The sequence below is a fragment of the Filicampus tigris genome, chromosome 6, assembly GCF_054856515.1.
Source record: "Filicampus tigris isolate MCC_2025a chromosome 6, RoL_Ftig_1.0, whole genome shotgun sequence".
Classification (NCBI taxonomy): Eukaryota; Metazoa; Chordata; class Actinopteri; order Syngnathiformes; family Syngnathidae; genus Filicampus; species Filicampus tigris.
The window spans coordinates 15,812,617-15,828,327 of NC_141222.1; the positions used below are offsets into that span (position 1 = coordinate 15,812,617).

Sequence of the window (15,711 nt, forward strand, 5' to 3'; positions counted from 1 at the left end):
TGTTGGACAAGAAGTCTTGGCTCTCAAGATCTGCTCTAATTCATCCCAAAGGTGTTCGATAAGGTTAAGGTACAGACTCTGCAAGTTCATCCACATCAAGCTCTCTCATCCCTGTTGTCTTCTTTATGTTACTTTTTGCACAGGTGCAAAGTCATGTCGGATTAGGAAACTTTTGCCACAAAGTTGTGAGCATGGAATCGTCCAAAATCTGTGTCATGGTTTAGCAGTCTGTCAGATGAGTTGGGGGCGTGTTCTGCGGCGCCGAAGACCGCTTGTCAGATTATTCTCTCTTGCTCGCTTTCATTGCTCCCAGTGTGATTCTTGACTAAGATAAATTTTGATTCTCTGGTTTGCGTGTTTTTCCGAGTGCAGTGTTTTGGTTGAGTTTTCTTGTCCGGCGTGCGTTGTCGTCGGAATGTTCCTGATCCCGTGTGGCAGGTAATTTTGTGTTAATTTCTTTCTTGCCTTGTTTTGCAAGCGTTTTTTCTTATTTCGTTTTTCCTGGTGTGCTGCCAGCGATTCGTGTTTGATATTTGGACGGTAGTAACCTTTTGTTAATCAATTTTTGTTTGTCAACTTTTGGCTTTTTACGCTTGTTTGATCCACCCTTTTCCTGGTTCCAACGGAACCTTAACAATCTCTTGATATGGAAAAGCATTCAGAGTCTCTTTCACTAGCACTAAGGGGGGAAATATTTTGGGGAGAATTGCAGGCCTTTTCAGGCCATGAGTGTACTATGCACAAAGCATGGTCCATAAAGGTATGGATTAACAACTTGCAGCACTGTCCTGACTTTAACCTGATAGAACATCTTTACGATGTATTGGAGCACAGGCTGAGAGTTTAGTATGGCAAGCTGAGTGGACATTTAAAAGCCCAGTTTGGCGATCCAGAATTAACTTTATAGATATCAAGGCTGTCTTTCTGACTTGTTGTAATTTCCACTTCTAATAGTTGGAATTTTCATTCAAGATATCGTAACATAACTGAGACTAGTCAAGTCCTTCTCTTATTTGTCTATAAGTCATTAAATGGCCTGGCCCCGGCGTACCTCTCTGAGCTCCTCCACTCCTACGCACCTTCCCGCAGCCTCAGGTCTGCGGACCAGGCGCTGCTCGAGGTGCCGAGAACCAAGCGGAGCCTCAGAGGGGATCGAGCCTTTTCTGTTGCTGGTCCTTCCCTCTGGAATGACCTCCCATTGGTTGTTAGGCAAGCCCCCTCTCTGTCCATTTTTAAAACCAGGTTGAAGACGCATTTCTTTTCTCGGGCTTTTGATCCAACCTGAAATTTTCGTCTCTTTTCCGGTGTATATAGTGTTTTGTCAATTTATTGGCTTTATTATTTATATTTTATTTATATATTATTATTATATATTATTTATGTCTATATTTATTAATACATGTACCACAGCCTTTTATTGTTTTTGTTCTATTTATTGTATTGTTTGTAAAGTGCTTTGTTAAAGCTCTAGCTGTTATGAAATGCGCTATATGAATCAAATTGTATTGTATTGTATTGTATGTGCGCAGGGAGTACAGAGCTCCATACGTCACGTGACTAATCACCACGTGCATTTGTTTACGAAGCTATGCTAGCAGGATAGCAGCGGCGGCAGGTGAAGGGTTTACAATGGATAGCAGTGATAAAATTAGCATTTATCATTCAGCATTCCTTCCAAGTGAATTCACATCTCTTTTTGATGAAAAGGACATAATGAGATACATGTGCAAGCTGGACAGGTTGGATATTACAGATCTCTATCAAGCGCCAAGAGCGCTTTTTATAACTACCGCAATGGCAGATGGGGAGAACTGGACTGGTGAATCCTTGCGATCATAAAAAAGGCTTGGAAGGTTACAACTTTAGGTTACGGGCCATGTGTACTTAGACTTGCATGGCTCAATCTGTAAGACAAGCTACAATACTGGCAGGCTCAACCAAGTTGGCTCCAAGCCAGGGGTGGGTGGGGAGCCCGGTGGCAGGTTCCAATCCCGCTTTGAAAAGCTGTACACTGCAAAACATGCTCATTGTACCCATTAATCCTGACTTCCTCATTTTGATTAAAGCGGAAGTCAACCCAAACATATTTTTTTCAAGAATATGTTCTATACAAGCCCAGTAGTTGAAACAAGGCATTCTGATAAATATTGCGTTCGTGGAAGTAAGAGTTAATCCACCCGTTTTTAGCCATCTCAGGGGGCGGCCATTTTGTCACTTCTGTCGACTGAAAATGATGTCACAACTGCTCAGGGCTCAGGTAACGACCAATCACAGATGACCTGCTTTCTGAAGCTGAGCCGTGGTTGGTCGTTACCTGAGCAGTTGTGATGTCATTTTCAGTTGACAGAAGTGACAAAATGGCCGCCCGCCGAGATGGCTAAAAACAGGTGGCTTTTGCTGCTTAACTCATATTCCACAAACACAGTATTAATCAGAATGCCTTGTGTCAACTAGTGGGCCAGCACAGAACATATTCTGCAAAAAAATATGTTTGGGGTGATTTCCACTTTAAGACATTTGAAACGGCCTTAATATAACTGAGGTCAATTAAGCATATCTTGAATTGGAATTACAATTCTGTTGCAGATATCTCTAATTAAAATAATAGATGAGGTCCCTTAAATGTATATATATGCGAGTCAAGACAGGTGAGCAAATCATTTTGGCAATATAGTAGTATACGTTGAAGGGACACGAGATGGGAGACTGTAGCAATTAAGAAGATAGCTGTGCATGAAAAAGGCACAAATTTGAACAAATATCAAAACCAGGCCAAGCGTGGGTGGAGGGAGGGAGCGAGGGAGAGGTAAAAGATACATAAAAAATGATGCATAAAAAGTGCTGGGAGTCGACAGTTAATTATGATGCACGAGGAGTCGGATTGAGCTAGCAAAAAAAGGACTGAACATATAAAGAAAATAAGAGGCTTAAGAGTTTTTTTTTTTTTGGGCAGCTCTGCAGTGTTCATGCTTTCATGCTTATGGACTCACCCAGTAAACAGCTTTGGAAAGGCCTGGTGCGCACAGTACGTCCTATAGATGAAGCACATGAGGGATTCAGGAGTGATCGGAAGTCAGACGGGTGGTGCAAAAAAAAAAGATGACTGCCCAGTGAGCTCGAGGTGTTTGGATCAGAGCTCTTTGCCTTGTCGGTTGTGTGCAGCACTCTGGTTGATGCGGACTCGCTGTTGAGATAGCCCAGTGAGTTATTATCCCCGCTGGGACAAAAGACCGTCAGTCTAACAGCCCCGGATAACCAACGTTCCAGAGGCTGTCATCACTGCATGTTTGTGATAGAAGCCTGCCATTTAGGTTAATTGGTGGCGGGAGAAAGATAACTCTGGGAAGGAAACTATAACGGATTGATAATGAAGCCTGGTGGGCAGTTGACTGAGAGCAATTACAAATTATGGAGAAAAGTCATAGAAAGCGACATTTAAAGTAGAAATCAACCCAATCATATTTTTTTCAAGAATATGTTCCATGTAAGCCCACTAGTTGAAACCAGGCATTTTGATAAATATTGCGTTTGTGGAATAAGGGTTAAATCCACTCGTTTTGAGCCATCACAGGGGGCGGCCATTTTGTCACTAATGTCGACTGAAAATGACATCACAACTGCTCAGGGCTCAGGTAACGACCAATCGCGGCTCAGCTTTAGAAAACAGGCGAGCTGTGATTGGTCGTTCCCTGAGCCCTGGGCAGTTGTGATGTCACTTTCAGTCGACAGAAATGACAAAATGGCCGCCACCTGAGACCACTAAAAACGGGTGGATTTTACTGCTTAACTCATATTACACAAACGCACTATTAATCACGTTCTCAACTAATGGGCCTGCTGGGAACATATTCTTGAAAAAAATATGTTTGGGTTGATTTCCACCTTAAGACCTCAGAATGATTCTGCTTTTTTTTTGTGTCTGTTACAACACTTATTCAAAAATCCCTTCTACAAGGAGTCTTAGAAGAACACGGGTGGAGAAGCATTAAACGAATGTAAAGTGATTCTAGAGTCACCATAACCATGTCACTTGTTATCAAAGTTAAGATACAATGATTTTTTTTTGTGTGCACCTTTTGCTTCTGAGCGTGATTAACTTTTTTAAACTTGTGTGATAATTACGATATTTTGGGCACACGTCATCTTTATATTAGCAGTATGCCTTTATCCTTAAAATTAAGAATTTATTACTTCAACGTGTTATTAGTTAAACGGTTTAACAGTGGTTTATACACTTGTATGACAAGTTCAAAGAGTTCAAAGACTCAAATCTTAGTACATTGACCGTACAGTTTATAAAGGTGCTCTGATTGCAACAGCTCGACCTACCAGTAGCCTCTGTATTATCTGCCTGGTTGGTTTGGGTCGTTAGGGTCAGGGCATTTCAGCTGACTCAACAACCCTTACTTAGAAAAACCTGCAGATACCGTGAACATGATTTTTTTTTTTTTCTTGAGAGAAACTATACTGTATGTGTCATGTCAGGCAAAGGCGTTTGAGATGCTTGAAGCTGCTGCGGAAAACCATCATCATCACCATCACCATCATCATCATCATCATCATCATCTTCATGAACCTCATCAGGAATGGTGAGCTGTGAAGATGACAGTTTCACATCCCCAAATAGTTATGTCTTCAATAACGTGTTAATAATTAACTAGGCAAGAGAGGTGAGTGCTGTTTAAGGAAAGCTCACCTGCCACATTTCTGTCTTTGAAAAATTACTAATCTGAAGTTCAGTGATTCCTTTTGGATGTGTGACCTTAAAATAAAATATGGGCTTGATCTTTCCTTTGCAGCTAGTACAGCTTCTTCTTCTCTTCTCTCTCTTCTTCTGGGAACACTTTTTACACGATGTTGAGAGTGAGCCCATCCATTAAAAGAACAGCTGGGAGGTTCGAGGGCCTGCTGGCTCCGAATCTCTGATCTTGTTCATCCCAAAGGTGTTTCATGGTGTTGAGGTTAAGACCCCCCAAGTTCTTCCTTATCAAATTCATTCAATCATGTCCTTGAGGAGCTTGCTTTGTGCAAGGGGAACAGGAAGAGACATTCCACAAACGTACCAGTTGGAAGCATAGATTTGCCTAGAATGTCTTGGTAAAATGAATAATTAAGATTCGGGGGGGGGGGGGGCTGACATCATATCATTCATCCATTTTTGTACCGCTAGGTTCATGGGTGAGGTGGACTTTGAGTGAGAGGTGGGGTTCAACTTGAAATGCTCACCAGCCAATCACGAGGCAAATATAATGGGACCTCAATTTATACGTCAATAGAATCCAGACTCAAAACCCAAACCCCAGAACTGTGAAGCATATGTGCTAACCACTAGTACACTATACTTCCAGTAATCCAATCAATGATTAATGACTCAATTAAGAGAGAGACGATTACCCAGCTGTTTTGTAGACACTTGACGCCCTTGAAGTTGCTGCTGCCGCAGCCGAGGGAGTGGACATTTGGAGCACAGGGGCAAAGCTACGTAAGCGGGCTCTACACCTGCTCCTTTTCTACCTGGGTGTCAAACTGAACTTCAGAGCGACGGGCGGGTCGTCCCGAGCGGCCCTCGGGCTCAGCGAACATCTGTCGACCTCCATTCGAAGTTGGTGAGAGTGTTTTGGGGCCATGACTCGAAGGAAGTTCCCTTAACAGGTTCAGACGCCGTCTCTCCGATGTGAGCTGAAAGGGACGTAGAAAGTGAACGCGGGAAACGAAAAGCTTTTCCGCTGCTCCCAGCAGCGCCATTGCAGGCTGAGTTCGTTTCTTGAGCCGAGACGAGTCGCACATCAACAAAAACCGCGCTTGCTGGCTTGCGGCTGTCATTTTTGTACAGCACAGTTTAAAGGCAGCCTCACCATAATACTATTTTATGACATTTCATGCTCCTTTAACTGCGCAATGGCAGCCAGGGGAAAGGCTGCATCGCAAATGACTGTGCCTCTCTTGCAGTCTGTTGCTCCATCATCCTGGCTCATTTCCTGCATATTTGTCACCTCCCACCCATCATGCTCAATAGCGTCGCCTATTCTCCAGACATCTTTCGCTCCGGCCCGGCCGTCATCCAATTCGCGTCCTTACTATGTCGTCTGTTTTCGGCCTGTGCTTCCAGGTGGCGTGGAGCTGGGCATCAACGCAAGTGGACAGAGACTCAGACACTGGTTCGAGTGTCTCAAAAACAAAGGGAAAAAAGTGGAGTACTGGCATACGCTCACACAGCAAGGAGCCCCGAGCAGCGACAAAACGGACTAAATCACACCAGACACAAAGTATACGCACGTGCACATCCCCCTGAAAGATAACAAAAGAAAAGAACAAAACTGCAATAATAATAATGTGATCGTGATGAAGGTGAAATCCATCATTTAATGCCAACAGCACCGATTATTTGTAAATGATCTTCATTCTGACATCAGTGATGTTAAAAAGGTGTGTTGTTTATTTTTTTAAAGGTAAACCAAATTGCCCTCATAAGTGTAACAAAGAGATACACACAATGTTGTCATTTAGACCTTGTGGAAGTGGCTCTAGTGTCCTTGTTCAAATGTTCACCTAATGAAGAGATGATTAGAATTCACTCCATGAACGAGGCCAGCAACAGCGTGAGGCCATGTGACTCATTGGGCCTGATTTACCAAGATCCCAAACAGAAGGCGCTAAATTGTGTGTGTGCACTCACTGTAACAGATAGCGACACGCTTTTGGCAACACTTGTAAACGTGGCGTATATAATAGAGGCTTTAGATAATGCAGATGGTTTTCACCTTGGAACATTCTGGAGAGCACCGCAAACGCAGATTGAAGTGTGAAGCGATGGAATTGGAAGTGTTGGTGGAAGAGAAACAAGCAAATATTGCTGAGTTCCAGAAAATAAATCGTTTTGATAAATATCATTTGGGGAAGTGCATAAAAGCCATGTTTTGTTTCATTTAACACATTTAGTGTATGGCGAGTGTGTTTCAAACTTGAGGCAGCACTTCTGAAACCTGTTTTGTTTTCACAGTGCGCTGAAATGACCCAGATGTATGGAAATGCAGAGTGCAAATTAGTTTCGTCATAAGTGATATGACATGACTCCAACTTAATGGCTCCTCCCATTATGGTTTCAAAATTGCATCACTGTGTAGATGATATGTCGTGATGATTTCATTTAGAAAAATGTTTACACAAGTGGAAGTGGTCTCTTGCCTGCACTAAGCTGGCACAACTTTGCATGCTTCTTTGCACCTGCTTTTCAGAATTGATATTCAAAGACGCAGAATCAGCCATCGCAATCCCTCTCAGGTTTATTAAAGGAAGAGGAAGTCAACCCAAACATATTTTTTTTCAAGAATATGTTCTATGTAGGCCCACTAGTTGAAACAAGGCAATATGATTCATTTGAAATATGATTCAAGCAGCAAAATTGGAATATGAGTTAAGCAACAAAATCCACCCATTTTTAGCCATCTCAGGGGGCGGCCATTTTGTCGCTTCTATCGACTAAAAATGACATCACAGACAATCCGGGCTCAGATAACCACCAATCACGGCTCACCTGTTTCCTGAAGCTGAGCTATGATTGGTCGTTATCTGACCCCTGAGCAATTGTGATGTCATTTTCAGTCGAAAGAAGTGACAAAATGGCCGCCCCCAGAGATGGCTAAAAATGGGTGGATTTTGTTGCTTAACTCATATTCCACAAACACAATATTAATTAGAATGGTGAGTTTCAACTAGTGGGGCTGCATAGAACATATTCTTAAAAATATATGTTTGGGTTAACGTCCGTTTTAAGTCATATATTGCATGTAGGCCGACTGCTCTCAATATGTGCAAAATGACCTGATGGCAATGTTGTGCATTTAGTAGACGCAGTCCTTGATATGCCACGTTGGTAGATCAGCCTCGACATCTATTTGCGTGAGCAATCAGGTTTGTGCCCTTTTCGCACGCATAAATCTTGAGTAAATCAGGCCCACAGAGTCAATAAGCCATCGCTATGCTGGCTTGTATAGTAACGCAGCATCGTTACTTTATGATACAAAGCACAAAACTATTCATTCGGTGGATTTGTTTCTTTAACATGGTAGTGTTTTGAACGATTCATCTTTCATTGTCTTTGTGACTGTATTCTATGTGTGTACATGTGTGTGTGGAGTGAGAATTTGAGTGCCTCGATTTGATGTCTTTGCAGCATCTCTTTTCACATCGTGCCCCATTCCGAATATCACAACTAAACTAAGAAGCACAGTCTGTGGGTCGATGTGCGTGTTTGTGCGTGTGTCCGCGTCTATGAGACAAAACAATAAGGGGGACACAAGGACAAGAAAGCAGCACAGTAGAGAGAAATGCTCTGCTGCCTCCAGTGGCCAGTGATGTGTATTCGTTCCTGGATGGAAGGCACACCGACAAACCGTCGATCTCCTGTCATCTCATCGCCTCAGAATAGTTTTCGAGACACCTGCACAATCTAATGAAATCCAATACAAGAAGTGCATCAAAAAAAGACAAGAATGCTCCCTTTTGAGTGATACCGCCAACGAGGTGTCAATATTACGTGTTTGTTAGTGACTGCATCACACCGAGTGGCGTTTGTAACATTTTGCCCTCTAACGATACCCCATAAGCTGAGCAGCATTTTGATTCATCGCTTGTATTGGTTCTCTTTTGATTGTGTGCCTAATGAAGTGTCCAGTAAGTATTTATGCCTTTATGCATTCACTTTGCAACATGCAGACAGATTGATGTTTGAGAGGTGAGCTTCTCATTGTCACTTCAAGTGTACAATATCAATCAATAAATGATGCAACTTTTGTTTCCTGCAGGCCAAATATCATGCAGTAATTTATCCATTTGCGAATGGGTGCTGTCACTTGATTTATGGGAATAGCATCGCTTACAACTTAATACAGTGTGTCCTTGGATGCTCACAACATAAGGACTTCATGACCATCTCTGTGATCAGTTCTTTTTATAAGACGGTACCACTGAATATCAGGTTTCTTTTCATACACTAAGTGGCAAAGATGACCCAAGTCTGTCTGTAAAAAAAAAAAAAAAAAAAAATGTGAAAGCAGGTAGTAAACAAAAGCATCTGCTGCTGACTGTCAGCGTGCTGACAACGTGCGTGTGCATATGTTGCAGCCTTTATTGGCTATCATTTATCAACACAGCCCTAAACAGGCTCTGGTCTACTAAAGCACGCTCATAGTCAGTCACAGGCCTGCGGGAGTTTTCAGTCCAATCGATCCGTCAAGTCCTTCGACAACCTTGCGAATGTCTCGTTGTTGGCCACAGGAGAAAAAAAGTGTTTCGAATGGCAAAAAGGACTCGAGTTTCAAAAAAAGCTATCAACATGACTATGAAAACAGTTAGGCCTTGGATGGCTTGTGACAAACATCTTGAGCCAACATGGCTCCATCTTTTCTTTCTCTATGCATCAAAAGCTCCCAGTGTGACAGCAGTGAGATAATCAAACCAAAATGAAATGATTGTGATACATTTTTTTTGTCAGCGACTCCACCCCTCTTGCATGCTTTGCTCACATTTGATCTTCAATGTAGCTGCATGTTTAGCAATAATCATTATCTTGAAAAGTGAAGCGTGCTGATGTGTTGACAGCTCATGTCATCCATCCTGCCATCAGCGTGCTTTTTTTGGTGAAGGTTGTCATTCGGGATGTTTGTAGATATTATTTTGCGTTTGACACTTGCCTTCCGAAACGCTTGAGTGGTAATGCAAAGAAAGGGAGGGTGGGGTGAGGAGTCTGTTGTTTATTCACTGTCATAATCACAGTGTGACTGGCACCATGTGGTCATGTTGTGTCACTACTTCTCAAAATAAACTAAAGTCGTTTCACTACTTGTTTTTTCCTTCACATGAAATAATAGCTGGGGTTTCATTATGGGAGGTTATTCAATAACTACAGGGGAATCGCTTTATTTGGTTGTAAAAGTGAACTTTGTTGGTTCATTGTCTTAGTGAGTCCATTGCTGCTCGGACTTGCTGGACTTGATTTATTATTTCTGATTGCACACACCTTGTTTGCCCTTTTGTTTTATCTTTGGAGAATAACTACATTTTGTTTTTTTAATACCTGTACTTTTTGCCCTCCTGCTTCCCTGCACTATATCCTGCCGCAATCCTGACAGTTACTGTCTCACATTCAAGTAGGCTACTGCAGTTGCACACTTAGTATTAAAAATTGATTTTTAAAGATTACATTTACCAGAATTAGTCATTTGTGTTACGTTTATTATGAAACACTTATAGTAGCTGGTTTTTTTTCTCCCCGTACTCCCCAAAATATTTTAATTGGGCACATCACAGTTTCATTAGACTATTGAATACACAGTAAAATATATTGGCTTTTTAAAAATTATTGATTTGGTACTTGTATGCTGAAGGGATTTCATGCTACACCAATACTTTAAGTGGGCCAGTACACACTGGTACGGAGTACCAGCACTTCTCAATTTTAGCCTCGAGCATACTGGGACTTTTTACGGTGTACCGGCCTTCGCATGATCCCACGCTGTCATAGAGTTTGGTTATTGAGTCCACCTGTGCTTGTCATCACAGTCCTTGGTGTTAGCCATTCAGCTCCCTCCTACCCTCTGGGTCTTGTCCAGGTGTTCCTCGTTGTCTCGTCAACTTGTCTGTATTTAGTTCTCCGCTTTCTTTCAGTCCTTGTTGGTTCGTTGTCATTTGTCCATGGTCACTGGTCTGTTGTCGAAGTCAAATTAAGTCCCGTTCTAGTGTTTGCTTAGTTTTTTTTTTAATGTCTTATTGTTTTAGATTTATTCAACTGTCTTTTAATTAAATACTTTAAATTGCACTTAATTTTTGTCTCCTGCTTTTGGGTCTTCCTCCACGCATTCCTTGACAGAACAAACCTACATGGAAATGGACCCAGCAAGACGGGTATCACCACATGCTTTTTGTTTTCCGGGTGAAACAATAGGCCAGAACACTGTGACCCTTGCTGACATGAGTAAAGCTCTTCAGACCCTAGAACTGAACATCATGGCTACAAGATGGTCCCACCGGCCCGGAGTGTCCTCCAGCCACTCTATGGCTCCGAGCCTGTTCCGGCGGTGCACGTCTATCAGTCTATGACGTACACCCGTTTTGCTGACGATAGATGGGAAACTTTCTAAAAATAGACGGCCTAAGCATATAGACTGAAGTGGATTTTCAGCCATCGGTGTAATAACTAACCTGGCCAAGTCCAAAACGGACCTCACACACCATTGTTGACGGATGCCCGTTTTGCTGACCAGAGATGAAAATGCGACCCAGACTGGATTGACTGTTTATGTACGGTACATCAGGTGATGTTATGCACCAAAGAGAGAATCATTAGGTTCTCAGGCTGACACTCAGTTATCCAAAGCGCTTATTCAAGAATATAATACCAGTAGCTTTCAATACTGAGAGAGTTTTATGTTCAAATGTGGCCTTTGAAAACAGAAGTCTGCCCACCTCTGCTCTGAATTGTGCATTGCTGTGATTGTGAGTGGATGTATAAAAACCCTCCCATTGGCTGACAAGTCCAGGGTGTAACCCAAAGTCAACTGAGATTGGCTCCAGCTCACCCATGACTCAAATGAAGACGAGCTTTTTAAAATGGGTGGATGAAGTAATTGCAGAAATGTAACAACTGTTCACCGAGAAACTTTGGGTTTCTTGGAGAGTGGACATCACGACAAAGTTTTGAATGAGTGGCGAAAAGTTACTTTTGATGCCCTAACAGAAGTCGCCAATGCTGTAGCGCTCTGACCTCCAAATACAGCAGCAGCCAAAGGCTAATTATAACGAATGGATGTCTCGTCTAGACATGAACACGGAGGAGACAGGAGAAGAATGCAACAGTCAAAAAATAGTCAGTGAGAAAGGTCAATATGTTAAGCAAAGTCAATTTTATTTACAGCATGTAGCACCAATTTACAACAGCAGTTATCTCAAGGCACTTTTCAAATGGAGCAGGTCAAGAAGCGAGCGCCTCAAATATCCATTCATCCATTTTCAATGGAAAAAAAAACTGAACTGAATAAGTGATGGAATCCTTTCAGTTTTCAAAATATCAAACTTGAATAATTTACAGCGTCTTTGAAAAATAGTTATATTTTCTCATCACAAAACAGTACCTCTACTTTGGAAGACACAAACAAACCTCATCAATCCACGATGGCGTCCAAATGGACTCAGTCTGTTTTTTTCACCCACCATGATCCACAGCTGTTGACCTCCTTTCTTCCTAGACCTGTGACTCTGCTCCACTTCAGTAAAATTCCTTGCACCAATGTATCATTTTTACTTTGAAGCTCCCTCTTTGTTGCACATGCTAGACCTCTGATGTGCAGGAAAACAAATTCCTTGGCGACGCATCAGCTGCAGATACCAACAGTGATGAGGTTTTTTTTGGGGGGTTCTCCATTTGCAGGGTAATGTTTCTGAATAGTCAGAATACACCATTACTTTTTATAAGCAGCACTTTGAAACAGAACACATTCGTGCTAGTTTGGAGATGAGTGGCTCTTGGACATTTTCAGTGCATTATTTTTTCTTTGTACAAACTTCTGGGGGAGATAAGGACACACTAGAAATTAAACTGTGTTCTAATGGAATTGTTTATTTCACCCGCTTGACTAACAACTTTTTTTTTTATTCCTATGTGAGTTCCTCCCTCCACCCTGAGTGCAGCAGGAATGTTATACTCTAGTGTTAAAATACAGGCAATAAAAGATGTAAAGTGGGCCTCTTCAATAATGACTGAAAAAAATGATGACATAATTAAAACATACATAAATTGTGCATTTTATAATGGAAGAGGTCGATTTTAAAAAGCCTGTAACTTTTTTGCAGTAGTTGTTATAACAACTACTACAAGTGGTGGACTTCAGGAACAACAAGGCAGGTACACACAGCTGCATCCACATCAACGCAGAGGAGGTTGAGGAGGTTAAGATTCTTTGGAACATATTTCAAATAAGGTCAAAATACAATTTTCGAATGTTGGTTTTCAAAGCTTTTAAAGAGGAAAACAACTGAAACATCTTTTTTTTGTCTTTCAATAATATGTTCTATGCAAGCCCACCAGTTGAAACAAGTCATTCTGATAAATATCGCATCTGTGGAATAAGAGTTAGCCATTTTAGCCATCTCTGGGGGTGGCCATTTTGTCACTTCTGTCGACTGAAAATGACATCACAACTACCCAGGGCTCAGGTAACGACCAATCACGGCTCAGCTTTAGGAAACAGGCAAGCTGTGATTGGTCATTCCCTGAGCCCTGGGTAGTTGTGATGTCATTTTCAGTCGACAGAAATGACAAAATGGCCGCCATCTGAGATCGCTAAAAACGGGTGGATTTTGCTGCTTAACTCACATTGCACAAACGCACTATTAATCACAATTCCGCATTCTCAACTAGTGGGCCCGCTCGGAACATATTCTTGAAAAAAATATGTTTGGGTTGATTTCCGCTTTAATTATTTTTTAATCAATTCCAAAATATGATAGCAAGAAAACATTAAGTTCTCGTGGTTGTTGTTGCAGATCTCTCTTTAAGAAAAAAAAAAAAGGACTTCTCTTTATATCTAATATGTTTTGAAAGACCCTATTATATTATAACTGCATGTCTGTTGTTTCTAACCAGTCCGTATCCAAATTGGTGAAGGCTGAGGCTCAGAGGTAGAGCAGGTCGTCCAGTACGGAGTTCAAATCTTTACCCACCTTACGTCCAGTGCCAATCACACTGGTGTACGGCTGGGTGTGAATGTTTGGTGATGGCCGGAGAGGCGTAGGCACATAATTGCAGCCACGCTTCCGGGCAGTGTGGCTACGCAGTTTACCGCCACCAGAGTGTGAATTTGCGAGTGCATAAATAGGGTATGTGTTGTAAGCGCTTTGAGTGTCCAGTGCAGTGTTGTGCAGTGTGCAGAAAAGCACGATATTCATTATTGTTCCTGTTAAAGAATTTGATGAGTTAGGATGAATCTAATGGAGCCACACACAGTTGCTTCAATATAAGTGAATGGAATTGATCGCTGTGGACTCCCGGTTCAAGATGACGTGCAGTGTTATGCAGTGTGAAAAGCACAATATTCATTATTGTTACTGTTAAAGAGTTTGATGAGTTAAGACGAATTTAATGGAGCCACACACAGTTACTTCAATATAAGTAAATGGAAGGGATCGCTGTGGACTCCCAGTTCAAGATGACGGCTAATTCTGCACGTCCTCAACCAGCCGAGGCTTGCTCTTGTAATAATGTATATGTATGGCGGGGGTGCCCAAGTCGGCTCCTATCCAGCCTGTTTTACATGTTTCCCTCCTCCAACACATGTTCGCAAGAACTGTTGACAGGTCATTTGATGTGCATGAGGATTTACTCAAATCTGTCTCCTCCAAAAACAGGGACATTTTTCTACACCATTAATAGCGTTGTAAATGAGTATGGTGGACAAGCAGCTATCGTAACAGATGACACACCAGAAACAAAGGTTCCTTCAAAACGCCGAGTGAACTGCTGCCCTGTTCTGCACCACATCATGCATGATTGGGTATTCATTTGGGGATTTTTGAATGACATGTAAGACAAATACAGTGCAATATTGAACACCAGCTCAGGCTCCTTCCCTGCCAGAGAGTTGACATTCCAGTTCCCAGCTCACATTGCATCCGACCCACTTGGCCCCTCCCACAGATGGTGAGCGCATGAAAAGGGGAACCCATGTCACCTCCAGTCTGTGCCCAGCCAGGCCTCATATGGGTGGATGTCTGGCCACCAGGTGCTCGCCATAAAGACCCCTCCTGGCCTGGCTTCCGATAGGGGCCGTGTCTGGGCTGGGGAAATGTGATTCATTGTAATCATCATGGGAGGTCACAGTGCCATGTTTTGTCTGGTCTTTCACCTAGGTGACCCTGTCAGAGGGCATAAAGTCCCCAGGCAATTTAGCTTCTAGCTAGGATAACTGGGACACAAACAAACCTCTCCACTAGTGATGACTCAAGCAGGAGATATTATAGCCTCAGGACAGTTCAATATTAGATTAGTGTAATCTCTTATTTTACTCTAAAACATTTAAAGTTAGGCTATAGTATGTGTTAACTTTCTTATTTCAGTCATTTGCTTTATATTCTTTATTCATTGTGTTGTAAAGTGTCAAAATCTAATCCATCACTTATTAGTTGTTTAATTTAAATAGTATCATTTTATCTTAGCTCTAAAAAAAAATGCTGTCATAAATCATTGCTAATGTCTTGTGCATTTAAATTCGTTCGGGTGAAAGAGACAAAACGGTTAACAAGACGAGTGGCCTCATCGATAAATCTATGCTCGATTGAGCTCACTCCCGGACATCACTGGGCGTAATCAGGCATGCGCAATCGATAGCCGGCTGGTGAGGGGGGGGGAGCAGGAAAGAGCGAGAGAGTAGAAAGTTTTGGGATCACGTTTGATGCTCTCAAAGACGTTCGTATCTCGTTATAAACAGCTTCCACTGTTGTTACTGGAAATCTAGGAGCTATGTGAGCCTTGTGTCAAACGTGTTGGAGTCCCGCTGAATCTCTGCGAAGAAAAGACTGTTTGAAGACAGTAAGTTTTCCTCTTGGTCATCTGATCGACTAGCGGAAACAAAGGCTGAGATCAGAGCAGCTTAGCCTTCCTGTTTGCTCTAGCACGTCAAATTATATGCTTCTCCACTCATAAGTAACGATTTAACTGGT

General features: G+C 42.1%; 2 protein-coding genes across 5 annotated transcripts in view; both read left to right on the top strand.

The window, feature by feature from the left end:
• The window catches only part of doc2g (double C2-like domains, gamma), a 48,491-nt gene extending 40,998 nt beyond the window's left edge, over positions 1-7,493 (top strand). For 2 of the 4 annotated variants that reach the window (XM_086034254.1, XM_086034256.1), the window contains one exon: positions 6,110-7,493. In XM_086034254.1, the coding sequence (XP_085890380.1) occupies positions 6,110-6,249 (140 nt within the window). In that variant the 3' untranslated portion in view covers positions 6,250-7,493. Of the gene's footprint in view, positions 1-4,485; positions 4,590-6,109 lie in introns of all 4 variants that reach the window. The other 2 variants (XR_015087248.1, XM_086034255.1) reach the window with 2 other exon arrangements.
• Positions 7,494-15,362: 7,869 nt separating this feature from the next.
• The window catches only part of tmem134 (transmembrane protein 134), a 5,027-nt gene continuing 4,678 nt past the window's right edge, over positions 15,363-15,711 (top strand). Inside the window, exon 1 of the mRNA XM_086033862.1 lies at positions 15,363-15,580. The gene's annotated coding sequence lies outside the window, so the exon portion shown is untranslated. The remainder of the gene's footprint in view (positions 15,581-15,711) is intronic.